This window comes from Nesoenas mayeri (assembly GCF_963082525.1).
Source record: "Nesoenas mayeri genome assembly, chromosome: 8".
In the NCBI taxonomy this organism is placed as follows: Eukaryota; Metazoa; Chordata; class Aves; order Columbiformes; family Columbidae; genus Nesoenas; species Nesoenas mayeri.
In genome coordinates, this window is record NC_137554.1 from 19,462,515 (window position 1) to 19,478,864 (window position 16,350).

General features: G+C 40.5%; 1 protein-coding gene across 1 annotated transcript in view; it reads right to left on the minus strand.

Annotated features, from left to right (window-relative positions):
- The window catches only part of TEDC1 (tubulin epsilon and delta complex 1), a gene marked incomplete at its 3' end in the record, with an annotated part of 66,861 nt that overhangs the window by 43,629 nt on the left and 6,882 nt on the right, over nt 1–16,350 (minus strand). The window contains exon 4 of the mRNA XM_080348790.1: nt 4,559–4,729. Coding sequence (XP_080204916.1) covers nt 4,559–4,729 — 171 coding nt within the window. The remainder of the gene's footprint in view (nt 1–4,558; nt 4,730–16,350) is intronic.

The window sequence follows — 16,350 nt, forward strand, 5'->3', positions numbered from 1 at the left end:
TCACTTATAAATTACTGAAAATGAGGTAATCACCAAGCACCAGTCTCTGCCCTCTGTTATTCAGAGATCAAGACTTTTTTTTCCTTATCCTTTTCTTTTTTACTACAACAGATATATATAGATATGACCAATCCACTGTAATACATATTATTTTCTACTGTTTATCTTAGAGGAGGCGTAAGAAACCGCTCCATTCATAGGAGATTTCGCAGTGCTGCTTCACATTCTTACTGACAGAATATAACTCTTGCTCTTACAGATTCCAAGCATATTACAACCATTATAGTAATTTTACCATGATCTGATAATGCCAATTATGTTGCACTCTTCTTCTATCATCAAGAATACCTGTTAATGTAATTTTATTCCTACTAACCTATACATATAGACCACAATCAGATGTTCACCTTCTTAACTAAATTCACTTCTGAATCCAATCTAACTCTACTCTATTTCAGGTGTAATTTCTGTCCCAGCCTTTTAGTGGATGGAGGACAGCTGAAAACACCCACATGAAATCCATCAGTTTTGCAGAAACTCCCTTGTCCCTCTATTTCTTTTCCCATGCTGATTGTGGCAAAGTGCACATAACTTACCCAAAAAGCAATGCCAGTTTCAAAATATACAGGTTCCTAACTTCTTTTTCTGAAACTATGCAAGGCTTCTCATTCACATTTTTTAAGGCAAAATGGTAATTCAAAGCCTAACTAAAAACAGCTGCTCTCCCCTATGAATTCAAGAGAGATCAAAACCCAGACAGACAGATATTCCTCTGGCACTTGACAGAAAGAGGAAGAAACAGAACAGAAGAAACCAAGAGGCGTGCCTTAAAACAGTAATTCATCCTTCACACTTCCGTATATTTGAAGGTATATCAGGTAAATATGTACCACCAGGAATTCCAAGGGAATTATAACGGTATTACTGTATCACACTTTCAAAGCAGGCCAACCTGTCTATGTTGAGAAGCCATTATAATGTTATTCAACAGCTCGTAGCCTCAGGTTGCAAAATTCCTCTGCAACAGAGAGGTTAAGATTTCCCCGAGGAAGCTTTCCTCCTACAGCAGGACACGCATGTGACTGTAAGCTTCAACATGCCTTCTGGGAGCTGGAGGCACTGCAAAGCAGCTCTTCAGAAGAACCAGCAAAGAGGGACAGCCACTCAGACCACCTAACAAGCAATTCCCAACACACAAACAGCTCCAGGGAGGTTTCGCTCTCCATTAACCTGCACTGGTTACTGCAGAACTTCACACCATTGACTTGAAGTGGCTGTGGGCAAGACAGAGTAGACAGGAGCCCCAGCAATCAGTTTCCTTTATAATTTGTGTACTTTAGAGAGAGAACAGCCATTTATTTTTGTGTGTTTCTCCCTCATATTTCCTTCCCACTGCTCCCTTACCCTTTCTTCAGGCAATACAGTAGTATTTTATTAAGACAGGAGTCATTAGTTCTAACCTGAAAGTACATGGCCCTGATCACTCAAGCAATTCAGAATTTGTTCACAAAAATCGTAGAAACAGAAAAGAGCTTTGGAGGTCTTTATTCCTACCTCCTGCTCTAACAAGGACTATCGCCAGCGTCAGTTTGTGGTTTTGTCTATGTGAGCCTTGGAAACCTCCAAGGATGGAGACCATTCAGCATCTCTGGTGACCTGCTCCAATGCTGCCCATCATCCCAGAGACACCTTTACTAACACATCTGAACCTGCCAAGCTATAATCGGTGGCCCCTTTCCCTTTGTCTTCTGGCACTGTGGAGAAGACCATGGATACATCTTTGTAACTACCATCCTTGTAAATACCCATTAAATAGCTGAAGGCAGCCACCAGGTGACCTCTCCTTCAGCCTCCTCTCCAGCAGAGCAAACAAGCCCAACTCCCTCAACCTCTTACTGGAGGTCATGCCCACCTTAGCTAGTCCTTGACTATCCTGGGAGCCTCTCGCTGGATCCCCTGTGTACAATTCTTACTTCCAGTAGCAATAACCATGCTAAAAAAAAGCAGTCATCTCCTGAATAAGAACATATTTTCCAAGTGTGATGTGTTTTTCTCAGGCCCAAATAGAGAATAGGGTATTTTAGAGCCTGTGTGAGTCACAGAATGAAATCTGTGGAAGTGCCGCCACTACTCGGCAAAAATTATAGCTCATGATCAGCAGTAAATAAGACTGTTCCACGGTTGAGATACATAACCTGTTAAGTTATTAAACAGAGCGAGTAAAAGCCATAATTATCATTTTGTAGAGAAAGTCCTCTGTAAATCTGTCAGCATAATTAAAAAACATAACACTCATTAGCCTTTTGCATACTGTGTTTGTGGTTTATATGAGAAAAGGAGCAGCTCATATAGAGGTCATATTGGATCAGCTCAGTCTTCTAACACAGACTAGTTTAAGAGTCTTAAAATTAATGCAGTAGCACAGACAATTTCTCTATGAAGAGTCAGAAAATATCAATTATTGTTTATGCAGCTCTTACATTGTATAAGTATGTTATATTTTGTGTTACTATAAGTGTTAACATTAATGTGGCACTGTAATGAAGTCCCTTCCAAAGTCAACTTTACCTTTCAGTTTTCCTGCTTTTAATTTGGACTAAAATATAAATCAGAGCACTGCACTTTATTACAGCTTTGAACAGAACTCCCACAGTTGCATGTATGTATTTGAGTATGCGTAATATCAGTGTGTGATCACACACAGAGGAGCTGGGCTCCATTCTATCCTCCTATGTATACATCCGTGATGGCAGCCCTCTACATATGCTGCAGAACATAGTCTGATTGTAAGAATCATCACCAGCACCGCTTATTGCTGGTAATTTAGTCCAGTGATGACTGCTGGAGAAGGCAGTAATGGCAGCTTTGGGAAACTGGAGCAGAGAAACATTCTCCCTTCTGATTATTCTTCCAGACTCTGGAAATCATGGTCCAGGGAACTGTAACATAACTAACTTGCTTCTTATAATTGTCTGACTGTAACAGTCCTAACTTTAGCAAACATTTTTCCTCAGAGAGCCACAGAGGAAAAGAAGTCCAAGTTTATTTCAAGGTACAATCCCCACAGGAGGTCATCATCTCTCTGTCAACAAGTTTAGCACGTTGTCCAAGCAGCACATCTCTTCATCATTTCAGTGCCTGATCTGGGCCACTGAGAGTATCTGTTTATACTCAGGGCTCCAGGTTCAACCTGCTCTTAATTCTTCCTTGGTCTCATTAACTGCACATTGAGGTATTGAAGCTGCCTAATGATTTGTTACTGCCAAGTACTACATAAATCAGAGCACTGATGATGAGTTATGGAGGTATTTGCCGCACCTACTATAAAAATCAGCATATCTTAAATAGAGGTAACTTATCAAGGTGGAGAAGATGCCAATCATTTCATTTGAATTTTACATCACTAAGCCACCTCTCCCAATAGCATCCCTATCTGTAATTTCGGTGCAAAAGCCAATGACCGTACCTGCACTTAAGGTGAATTGCTATGTTCATTTCCAGATCAGTGGGCAACGAGAAGCAAAAGGTTATTTTGGATGCTGCACACACAGCAGCTGATCTTTCCCTAGGGCTGTCAATCAGACATCTTTCCTAGCAATCAATTCACGTAAAGAACAAAATGTAACCTCATTACAGTTTTCAGCATTGCTCTGTCAGTCACAGGATTAAAACCAAGAAGGCATCTTCATTCAAAACCCCCTTGTTCCGATTCTGATAATTTTCTGACAAATGTTGTTCTTTGAGAAGAAACGTCTCAAAACTGTTCTTAGTCTCAAAAAGGTTTTCTGTGAAGGTTCTAGGTACAATACCGACTGGCTCCGTATAAGTTACCTGCAGAGATATGAATGGACAAAGGGGGCCTAAGGAAAACATTACTGAATAACTTTTAGGACTATCTTTAGAACCATTCTTTTTAAATTTGTCTCTGCAGTCACCACCACTGTCACCTTCAGGACTGCAGGCTGTTTCCATCCTAAGCAGACATAATGCTTCCAGATGTCTGTTATTTTCAGACAGTCATATAAATATCATTCATAAATGGGAACAGAACTGGAATCTCAGCAATGTAGAGACCACCATTGATTCCCGATTTAAAAGTAGGTAGATTTTGTGTTCTGCTCAGATGTTCCCTGGTTCTTCAGAAAGGGAAACTGCATTTTATTTTACTGCTATTGCTTTCAACATCCATGCTCAATATTTTGAATCCACATTTCTGAAGAACTTACAGTTCTGAATCACTACTTCCTGTCTGTGAGACCAGAATGCTCTATCTTGCCCTTAACAGGCATTTTCTGAGAAAAATTGAGACAGCCTATGTTTGCAGAAGTGACTAATGTGCCAGCCTGCAAGAGAGACTTTTATACAACAATTAAAACCTTACAAACACTCACAGTTCTGCCCCACTGGGGAAAGGTGGGGACATTTATATTTAAAGTAACCCAATCTAATCCACAGAAAACGCAGAAGCAGCAAACAAGAATAATTTGTACATTTAGCACTGGCTGACAAGGCTTTTAAATAATAAACAATGCCATAGTGAGTGAGAAGAATCATTTACCTTGTACAAAAGTTTGCATTGCTCTTGGTGCTGAGCATGCAAACTCCGCCACTGGAACCTCAGCCTGCCATTTAAGCACTGAAGGTAGCGAACATCTACTCTGTCTTCTGGCCCGTATTCAGGTGCTATTTCAGTCGGACCTTTCTGGCTGTTAGGCAGATCATCTTCACACTAAAAGCAGAAGAGAAGACCAAAATGTTTTATGTTAGCTTCAACCCCTCCAAATCATTCAGTAGTGAAGACGACACAAGACAAATAAACCAAAGATGCAAAAAATCCCCAAAAAAGGAAGTGAGTTCCAGCTGTAGAGAGAAATTGTAATCTTTTAGGATACAGAACTGGGAACAGCCTAAACAAGTACCAAAGTCTGGAATAAATATCAACTTCTCAGCTATGAGACGGAGAGCTGTCTCCTCTCCCATATTTCATTTTCCGTACCCAGGAAGACACAGTGTTCCCGAGACAGCAAGCATGTTACCCAGATGGGCAAAATCACATTTTTACTATATTCTAATAAGTCAAAGAACATAAAAAACAGATTTAGCTCCTCCAGTGTCATCCCCAAAGTGCTGCAGGCTCTATGTGGTGACTCTATTTTGTAAATTAATACCTTATATACGGACAAAGCTGTGGGCCTCTGCTTATCTAGCTATTTTCTTTTCTCCATCCAGCATCTCCCTTCTTGCAGGACAGACGAAAAGAAAGAGTCATCCCTCTGACACTGGCCAGGAGTCCACAGAGGCACTCCCAGCTAAAGTTGCACCTCCTGTCTTGCCTTGTTTTGTCTTTCTCAGGGTTAATTGGGAAGGAAGAAGGAAGAAGCAAAGAGTTTCCTTTTGTTCATCTTGTCCCAATTCCCTTTTGCTGCAGGAAAAAAAAAAAACAACACACAAAAAACCACACACACACAAAAACAAACAAACAAAAAAAAAAGAAAAACCTCACACACACCAAAAACCACACAACAATGACCTTCATCTTCTGGATGAAATTTCTGCTTGGCCAGTGGCAAAAAGCAAGCACAACATTTCTGTCCTATTTCTGCCCCAAGGAACACGAAGGGAATTCTGCTTCCCCCAGCCTCTTGCACAAAGAGATCATTCACATTTACAACCAGATTTCTCTCTCTGTTTTCAGCTAAGACTCCTGCAGATTGCAAATTAAAAGGGGAGGAAGACATGGGTTGTTTTACTTCTGATGCCAGTAACACCACTTAATGTAATGCTGAGCTGCTGACTTCATCCAGTCTACAGAAAGTACATAAAATAAACACAATCCATAGTTCCAAATTTTTTACTACAGCATATCATAAGAAGCAGAAATAATATAGAACTGTGAAGGCCTGGTTATTTAGAATGGGGATTCACCAGCTAATAAAGTATCTTCCAGTTGTTGGACTCCCAAGATATATCTTTCAAGTAGGCTTTTTAAATTTCCACTTTAAACATGACTGTTTTCAAGAAAACACTTAAGCAGATATTTGGACCCATAGCCCATGATGATATTTAAACATATGCACATCCCTGCTTCACAGACTTCCATGTCCAATAAAACCTTATAAAGATTCAGTTGGCAGGCAAAGCTTGAATGTAATTTCAATTTGGATCCTGAACTAAATATGCAGACTGTAAAATGAAGAGAGTTTAGTCTTCCCTTAAGCTCAGATTTCAGCAGAAGTATATCTATAACCGTGACCAAACAACCCCCTAATGCTTGTTTTAACCTAAGTATCACCTCAGTTGACAGGGCCTCTAATACAATGAGTGCTCATATTATTTATAAGCACAAAAATGCTGTTCTGGTCACATAACAAAATGTATCAAGATTACAGGTTTTTTCCCTTTGCTCTGTGGTTCAGATAAATGCATGCTATAAATCACAGAGGCATAGGGCTGGTAAAGGGCTTTTCCTTTTAAAGGCACAAATTCATCTTTAAAAAAAAATAAATAAATAAAAAGGATGGTCTTTCCTTTGTGCCAATTTCACTGTCATTCTTTTCTCTTTTTCCTCAGATGCCTTCAGCTCCTTGACCCCAAATCAAAAGGCACTGCATCCTAGGGCACTGCAGTCCTAACCTGCATGGTTCAGATGGTCTTGCCCCTACCAGGAGAGGTTTCTGGACTATGAAACCATACAGATGTGATTACCAAGTCGTCCCTAAACATGATGAGCCAAGCAATTAGATATTAGCGACTACAGCAGAGAAAACACATGTATAAACAACATTAAAACACTTCACATAAGCAGCCAGAGAGTCACAAGGCCCAAGACAGATTTGGGATTCCCAGACTGAAATCTGCATTTTCTATCATTTACAGTGCAACTTCCCTGGTTAGAGGTTTCAGAACGGCACAAATACCGCTCTCCTGGGGATTCATTTCAAGAAGGAATGGCATTAGACTTGACTGCTTTAGCAGTACAGTGACAAACACCACGCAGAGTTAATCTTATTGTAGCAACCTGTCTTATTAATATTAAAATAAGGAAGCTGGCCAGTGCATTTTTAACAGGATCTCTCCATTAATTATTTCACAGACTGCACAAAAAATTTACTTTTGCTACGAAATACTTAGCCTGGCATAAAGTAAACAAGGTAAAAAAAAAAAGAGGTCTTGCATATTATACCATGACCTCAATTTCTAGTCCCATCTTTACAGTCTATTTACTGCTCTCCCAGTGGGAGAAAAAAAAAAAACACTAAAATACCAGCCCAAGTGAGAGCCTTTGCTTCAAATACCACTGTGAATTTATCTAATCTATGGAGCAATACAGCTACACACCTACATTCACTTCTGAGATACCCAAGTGCATATTATTTAGTGAAAGTCATAAAGAGAGCAGCCAAGGCAACTACTTGGTGCTCCCAATGTCCTCCCCGCACTTGGAATGCTCCCACCAGCTCTGGAAGAGAACGTTTCAGAGCCACTTACCAGAAAAGCTTTTTGCTTGTAAACTGTTTGCTGAAATTAATGTTTCTCTTTGATTTCATTTCAGAGAAGGACTCCAGCTACAGGATGGTGGCACAGGCTTGCAGATCAAAAGCCACATCAACACATATCAATACCCTCACTGCAGTGACAGATCATTTTCCCATTACACAGGCAATACCAGAGCTGGTCTTGTCAAACTGGACTATGTGGACTCGCCAGAGCACCTGTTCTTAGCGTACCTCAGGCAGAACCTATAACAGAATGAAGCCCCTCTATTCCACTTCCACTGTCACTCACTCCAAACAAGCTCTTTTGTCCTAAAAGCTCAAGGGACTGCTGTTGGGACATCTCGATATCCATTAATTGGCAAGACTCAGAAAAGCAAGCACAAGCCTGATGAAGGTGACATCTATATATTTACATAACCTCTCTTCAAGTTAATTCCTGAACTATCACCCTGTCCACTCTTAAAACTTAAACCCAGCTCTCCTGTGGTAAAAACCACAGACAAATAACCAGTGAAGCCCTATAATAAATACACATCATGCATCACCATCCCAACTAAGGTAGCTCAAGCTACAAAACCTACCCCAAGCTCATAAATATATCTCTGCTTAGTCAGAGCTAAACACCGTTTATGTCCTAAAAGCATATATTTAAAATTTTTGCAAGGCTGCCTAGAATTCAGTCTCTAACAAACATCACAGAGTTTTGCCCTAAACATTCAACACCAGGCTATTTCAAGTCCAATTGTTACCAAAAAAAAAATGTTAGACCACTCTCAAAATGTGTGAATGGACTTGCAGTTAGACAGTGCAGCAAGTGCAAAAAAGCCAACACAGTGCTTTGAACAAACAACTCAGATTCACAAAACAATGAATTCAAAAAAGCCATCAACTATAAAACTACTTAGAGGAAAAGAATAAGGGGTGGGAGAAACAGAGGGTGTGAAAAAAAGACATGGTGATGTATCGATTTTCATTCCCATTCCATACATCTGAGCAAACAACTTGCATGCAATGTGCTTAGAGAGAAATTAAAGATTAATAAATTTCAACTTTGATAGCAGAAATAAAGCTTTTATTTTTGTTTTAAATACAAAGCAATCCCATGTTATTGGAAATTGGAGAGCAGTTCTGCCAACAGTGGATGGAGAGAAATTAAACAAGAACTTCATTATATAAATAGTTTGTCAAAGAACAACACAAGCATCAATGTGTTTGTAGACATGTGAGAAGGGAGTGTTTTTCCACTCCTTGCTCCATTTGAGGATTTCAGTGACCTAGTATGGGGTCGATTTGCTCTGTTCATATACTTTCAACTAAACAAACTCCAAAAATTGTTTTAAAACCAAATTCCTTGCAGTTTCAGTGGAGATCTTACAATATACCAGAAGCAGTACTGCAAAGAAAACCCTTTGTTGGGCAACTTCACCACACTTGTACGCTTTCTGTACTTTCCCAATTCATATAGGTATCTCAATGCTTATAAATCCTTAACGTAATAAGTCTACTGTGCCCTGTACACACAGTGGAAATAAAGAAGAGACCCTTGCTGCCTGCACTGCTGTAAAAGAAAGGCAATGGCAGGGCTAGTTCCCTGAGAGATGCTCTTTTGTGACTACGAGCTGCCACCTTTTGGTAAAGGACAGGCCCCGGCCACCACCGGCTCATCCCCAGCAAGCTGGGGCTTTTCCTGGACACCTACCAGACCCCTGCAAGGATCAGCTCTCTGCTTCTGTATCTGGACAGGCAGCAAACAGCCTGTGGATCTGCCCACGGAGAAGCAGCCTCACGGGGACATAGATAACACATTTAACCCATGGATATATGCATTAAGTCAACTCCGCGACATCAATCCTTCAGCAGAGCAAAATAAAGCCACTGCCGATTGAAACCTCCAGTGCACCCTCCCAGACCACTCCTCACTTTCACCTGAGTTAATCTAGGTCCAGATAAACGATTTTCTCTCAGATACTACTCAAATCTTAAAAACACTAAGCATGCAGCCTGTTTTTACAAAGGTGGGAAGAAGCATCCCTAGATCGCTCACTGCAGGACTCGGGAAAGGTAAAAGCAATCACATGAATCAAACCAATAAAGTGCTTCTGCAGCTTTTGCTGAGCACCCGTTCTGAACTGCTCATAATTCAGACAACAGCTTTGATGGGACATAACATATGTTAACCTGTGTAATTACAGCTCTTTAAATGGAGCATCATTTTTTTAAAAGTTAAACACCATAGCCAGAAATAATAGTATCAGACATGCTTTCCTAATTAATACAGCCATGCAGGAGGGGAAAATGTGAAAAGGAACACTTCGAACAGATGAATGCAAAAGGGACAGGGCTATTTTCATTAACAACACGATCAACAACACTAATTGGATTTCCTCCTAGATGAGGTACGATCCAGATTAGACATCTGCATGGTGCAAGATAGATGGTGCAAGACCCCACTCCCACACAACGCACATACCCATTAAATGTCCAGATATTTGCAGAGAATGTGCTTTCCACAAATGTAAGCGCTCACAATGTAGAAGTTATGCTCATAGCATATTCAGCAATCAAAAAAAAGTAAAATCCTATGTTTCTGCAAGGCCTTTTAGCTTTTCAATTTGAATGCCTTTTGTAAAAATTACTACTCACAACAGCACTCCCCAGAGCTCTGCTAGTATCTGATTGGCAAAGAGTGAAAAAGGGAAGGTGCTGAGGGAAGACAGAAAATGCAAACATAGCTCCTACCCATTCCTGTCTTCTTCAAACAAGCCTGTCTGGCAACAGCTACAGGCCTGAGGCACTAGAGCAAGTCAGTCCCTCATCCCATCCCTCCTCACTCCTGCAGGAGGTTACTTAAGAGCTCTGCAACAGAGCAAAAGCATGGAACAGAGCGCAGCAGCAGCATTGCCTGCTCTTTGGAGCTGCGAGGCTGAGGATATCACTTTTAAAATAACATTCAAATCCCAAAGCTCACTGTATCATGTATTCAGACAAAACATGGAAACCAAATATACTACAACAAATGTATGGCAGAGTAGATCTTAACTCACAGAGCACAGCATTTTTCAGGGCTCAAGAAATGCAATATAAATAATGCCTTGATGGCATTTGCTCTGCCTGCAGCCGCCAGCCCTGCTTGCCCACGTTTCTTTTGCTCCACTGTGGCAAGCTGCTGGATGGGGGGAACCACTGAAGAGACAGCAATGCAGCATGCTACATCAGCAGCACATCTGGAGCAAGAGGCCACAAGAGAAGAAACAATAACTGCCTTCCTTTCAGGAAAGGAGCGGCAGAACCCTGCCACATAGAATCACAGAATTGTTTTGGTTGGAAAAGACCTTTAAGATCATCGAATCCAACCGTGCCCTCCTTTGCAGGCTCCTTTTATCCTTCTGAGGAAAAAGGGCTTTATTTCAAGAGACCCTCCAATGAGAGTTAAACCCTGATCACTTAAATGGGGACACCAAAAGCAGAGGATGTGCTTATTTAAATCAAAAGGCCACAGAGCAAAGACAACCAGAAGGTACCAAAGGTAGTGGCTGGTCCCTGCCACTGGAGGGCAGGAGAGGCACTAAAACATCTTAAATCAGCTGGTTTCCCCAACAGACAAGGAATGAGCTCCCCACATATTTCAGAAAAGCACAAAATAACAGCATGGCCATGCTAAGCCTTACTATGAGCATGACCGTCCTTATCTTCCTCTCCTCACGTGAATGCTCAGGTGACTCCAGTGCCTGTTGGCAACACCCCACCCCTAACACATCAGCTGCAACCTCAGGTTCAATAAATTTTGCGTTTGCTTGAAATTCAGACATTACCCAGAGAAAGAGCAGATTCAATAAATTATAAGCCTTTCTGATCATTTCAGACACCTCTTTCAGAGCATTTTACCTTGATATGCTGTCTAAAAAAAACCACCACCTTCTTAAAATTGTGTCAGACAATAAAAAACATTTAATACAAAAGAAGAAAGTGCATTTCAAGAGTCCAAACTGAAATATGCTCCAGTTCTTGTATGGCAAAAACATATTCCTAATTTAATCACCTCTGACCACAAAACATGTTTCAGCCTCCAAGCAATATCAGTAACTTAGGAGATAAAAATTAACACTTCGAGTTCAATACTTATCTGTTCAGGAAATGGCTTTAAAAAGTACAAAAGGCAGAAAACCAACAGGCAAGCATTTTTCTCCCTTAGTTTCTGGTACAAGCCTTTAGAGGGTGGGTAGCAGTGCAACCAGAGGGCTGCAATAGACTTGTGAGCCGCCAGGGTCCGGCCCTGGGGCTGCCCTGGCAGAGGCGGCGTGGAGGGGGGTTGCAGGACACCCCAAACCCAGCAGGCTGCCCCAGCAAAAATGGGGTGAGGCAAATTCTGCAGGAGAAACTTTAGGCATCCTGTGCCCTACGTTTCAGGGACAGCTCTTTTAAAAAATGTTCCTTAGCAGCTACTGGATACAGCAACAACAGCAGCCAAAAAAGGGCAAAAAGATAAATGGTGGGAGTTACTAGGAAGACAGGAGGACAAAGAGAACAGGAGTGTAAGCAGGAGTGTAAGGGAATAAGGGAGGGAAATCAAAAAATGAAAGCTGACAGATTAATACAGCCCATAAAGATCTGGAAAGTAATTATGCTTCTGAGTCAGTATCGATAGGTTAATAAAATTCCCTTCTGTGGCCTCACTGGAATTGGTAAAGAAGGGAGGAAAAAAAATTATATTTACTGATAGTAGTGCCAAAGGTTTCCTGGTTTTCTGCTGAGGGGAACATTAAGCTTTGCTGCTACGTTAACACTTTCCTCTAATAACATGGTTTATGGAACAGCAGTGGTGGTCAAGATTTCTATAAGAGAAAGGCATTTCAACAACAAGATTAGACCAAGCATAAGCCTTACACTATATTGGAAATAGCCAGTGAGCCAAACTAGACTGTGACAAAAAAAAGATAATCAAATTGCAAACCTAAGAGTCAGAAGGCATATTTAATTTCATTTTTCCCCACCAGAAGTAACTGGTTCTGAGTTCACTTTGGCATGCTAGAGAGACATGCATGAATTCCAGCTGTAATAGTCATAATAGCTCTATTTGTTGATTACTATAAATTCACAAAAGGGGAAGGGAATCCAATTTCCCTCAGAGGGTGAGAAGCAGTCAAGGGAACTAGTGGAACCGAGAACTAGTGTTTGCATAACACATCCTGGTGATAATGAAGGATATCACATCACTGCCCCCACCTAAAAAACTTAACAGCCTCCACACATAATTAAATTATGGGGAACACATAGATTAATTTCAGCTGTAGAAATAATATCAGTATGGGCAGTATTCCTCTCTGGATACAGAAGGAACATGTACGTGCTCACAGAGTACTGCTATTATCTGCACAAACCATCATAGATTTGGAGAAAGCTGTGATGATATCACTAAAATTTAAAAAGCAAGACAAAAAGAAAAAAATTTATCAAATACTGAATGTGCTAAAAAGGTGGGTTTATATCAAACAATTATTCACTTCTCAGAGGGAGAGAAGATGAGAACTCCCCATGTCTGCCTTACAGGTTCAGTGAAAGACGGTGTTTCACCTGCCGGTGCTCAGATGTGTTTTGTACTCCAGAATTTTCATGTGTAAATAGGAATCAATGAACAGCACTTGAGAATAATCTGCCTGTACATGATCACCAAAGCAACAATTCACAGCTGTGCATATTTGAGATAGAAATCCACAAGGGATGTAAAAAGCCTTTGAAGACAATGTCCATCAATTAATCAGCCAGTGCTTTAAGGCAATAACAACAGGCAAGAATTCCCAAGTAGACACTTCTATAAATCGATGTGAACCTTCAACTCAGACTGTACTTAAGTGTTTATAGATCTAATAGAATTAGTGCTTACTTTTTTTTAAAGAGTTGACCAGTACAAGGTTTGAACTTTCATTTACTGCCTCTGGAGTCACCAACCTGCTGACAGATGAGCACAGTAAATTCAGAGAAGGGACTTACACTACAGCAGCCGGGTACTAAAGTTTGTCATGCACCATCGATCCCCTCGTGCCTCTCCGGTTTCTCCTGCACAGCAACACACATTCCAGTCTCTTCTTTTAATCGCCTTCCCCCTCAGTTTATAAACTTCACACACTACAAGAGAGCCATGGGTGGAAGGCTGGAGAAGGCAGCAGCTCCTGCAGTCCTGCTCGCTGGGACACCCTGCAGCAGACACGCAGCAGCCTGGCTCAGGAGACACACTGCAGCACTGCCCTTCCCCAAAACATAAAAAATGAGCTGGAGTCCACACAAGCCAAAGTGCCTTGAAGGATTTTCTTACCTAACACACAAAAGCAGTCGACCCATATAATCATCCTAGGCTACTATAGGCCATATGTGTCCTTACCAACAACTACCTCAAGATTGTTTTTTTTAATTACATGAGCCACATTAGACACTACCTCCTACCACCTTAACTTGTTCATCATGCTTTCACCACTCTTTAGTTTATAATTTTAGGAACCGCTTAACTTTTGACTCTGAAGGTATAGATGCACGTAAAACTAAGCTTGCAGAAGCCTTCCCTGGCTCAGGATCGTCAGATTATGAATTCCCTGCAGCAGCTCAGCTCCATGTCCATCATGTGTCATGAATACCCTTGTCCCTCTATAAATAACCAGCCTGAAATCCTTTACAGCTGATGGAAGTGTTCAATTTGCAGGGGAAGAAAACTGTGTTGCTAAGGAACTGCAAAGAAACAAAGGCCAGAGAGTGGTAATCTGAAATGAAATGAAAGGAATTAATTTAATTGGCCCTTGATATGTTTGGTATTTGGCATATTATCAGCAATGTAGAAGGCTGTAGGCTTTGTTTCAAACTTAGGCTGAAAGAATAATCAGAACATGATTGCACCCTTAATTTAGGGATTAGCTGCATTCTCCCTTCTTCATCCAAACCCTGTCCACTGTTGTGAATTTCAGATAAAATTTTAAAAGCAAACCATGCGCATATCAGCTTGAACTACAGCTATGCCTACAGTTCTTGAGAGTCCGTTTTATTTAGATGAAGACAAAGGGTAAGAATTTTCTTCACATTTATTCTCACTAGTAGACCAACAGATGTGCTTTGCCAGAAAGCGTTGGCTTTCATGCTTTGCTAATTTTGGCAGAGATCTCAGCAACGCCCAGAACCAAATACTGCTTCACGGATTTTTGTTTTGCAACATTTTCATTTCAGGAAAATATTTTCAATTGTTTCTATAATTTTTTTTAAAGACTCCATGTGATGGAAGACCTTTCAAGCTCTTTCTCAGATGAGAATTTCAGTTGTTTTAAAGAGTATTTCCTTTTCTTCTTTTTTTCGCATAGATCTTTCTCTAGTGAAGCTTTTTTCTTCTTCCTTTTTCTTTCAGTTTACTTAAATAGAAGACAGTTACAACTGCAGAGACTAGGCATCTCTCATGTTTAGCAAAGACTTTACAATTTGTTACACATCTTCCAACACTCAGCTTAAGTATCACAAATACCTGGTATTTACTATTCCTGGAGTCAAAATTCTAGTACTTCAATTGTTCAAGCTGTATCTTAACTCACAAGATGTCAGGTATCAAACTGACAACCTCACCTTCTTTCTTGCTTGCTTGCTTTGATTTTAGGGGCTGTACTGTTGAACGCTGTCTGACTCATGAGTAGACTTTGCCACATGAAAGTATCCCATAAAATAACTATCAAATAACAATAACAAAACTATCACGCTTTCATGCAACAAACAACAGGCTTTCATGAGCGGTTTACAAGGAACTGACTTACCAACCAAAATGAGCTGTGTGTCCCACCTATCTTCTCCTTCTCACCCACCACTATCTCCTTATGCCCTTAACTGCACATTTCTGGATCTTAACTTGGTTAGGTCTTACTAGTTGAATTAATTTGTTTTGTAATGCCTAGTTGATAAAGATAAGACCTCTCTCTCAAAACTGTTTGTTTTAACTTTCTTGTGATGTAGAATCACAAACCACACTAGTTATGCTGTAATTTTTCCCACGCATGAACATCTATTTTTATTATCATAGAATCATAAAGTAGTTTGGGTTGGAAGAGACCTTCAAAGCTCATCTATAGTCCACCCCCCCTGCAATAAGCAGGGACATCTTCTCCTAGATCACGTTGATGAACAGCATACAAGAAATGTTGCCATTAATACAAGCTTTTCCTACACATGCTAACTTCCACTCCCAGTTTATAAAATTTTTGTCTAGCCAATTGAAAAAAAAAATTCCAGACTTGTAAACCTTTCCAAACATTGTTTCAGACAGTTATTGGATAAAAACATTAAATATGTATTCCACACTTTTTGAGAAACACAGGTAGAGCAGGTTAGAATTGCAGTGAAAGGCACAGCAACAAATTTCTCAGTGTGCCTCTGTGTGGACATCAGAGATAACATTGTATTACCATAGCTCTTTAATGTCTTTTTGGAAAATGCAAAACTTAAGACTTTCATAGAAAATAGCATAGGTGCTGCCCTGTTTCCTGAATTCATGTAACTGCTACAATTCACTCATCACTCTTTTGTAATAGGAATTAAGGACACACACAAAAAAAATGCTGCCACACAAGAAAAGCAACAAAAAGGGAGGAGAAGTTTAAAGTACAAAGTTGTCTGGAAGTGTGTTTTTCCTGAAGTCTCCAGGCACCCTTCGCATCACAGGAGGGCACCACCACTCATACCCAGAGTGCCACGCACAGCCTCTTGTGCTCCCTCTCCTGTGCAGCAAACAACTATAGTGTAGCATGAGTGGTCTGTTTCCTTAAAATACTGTTAATAATGTTACAAAGGTGACTCTTCTCTGTGAACTGTTTTCCATTTGTACAAGTGTTTTCCT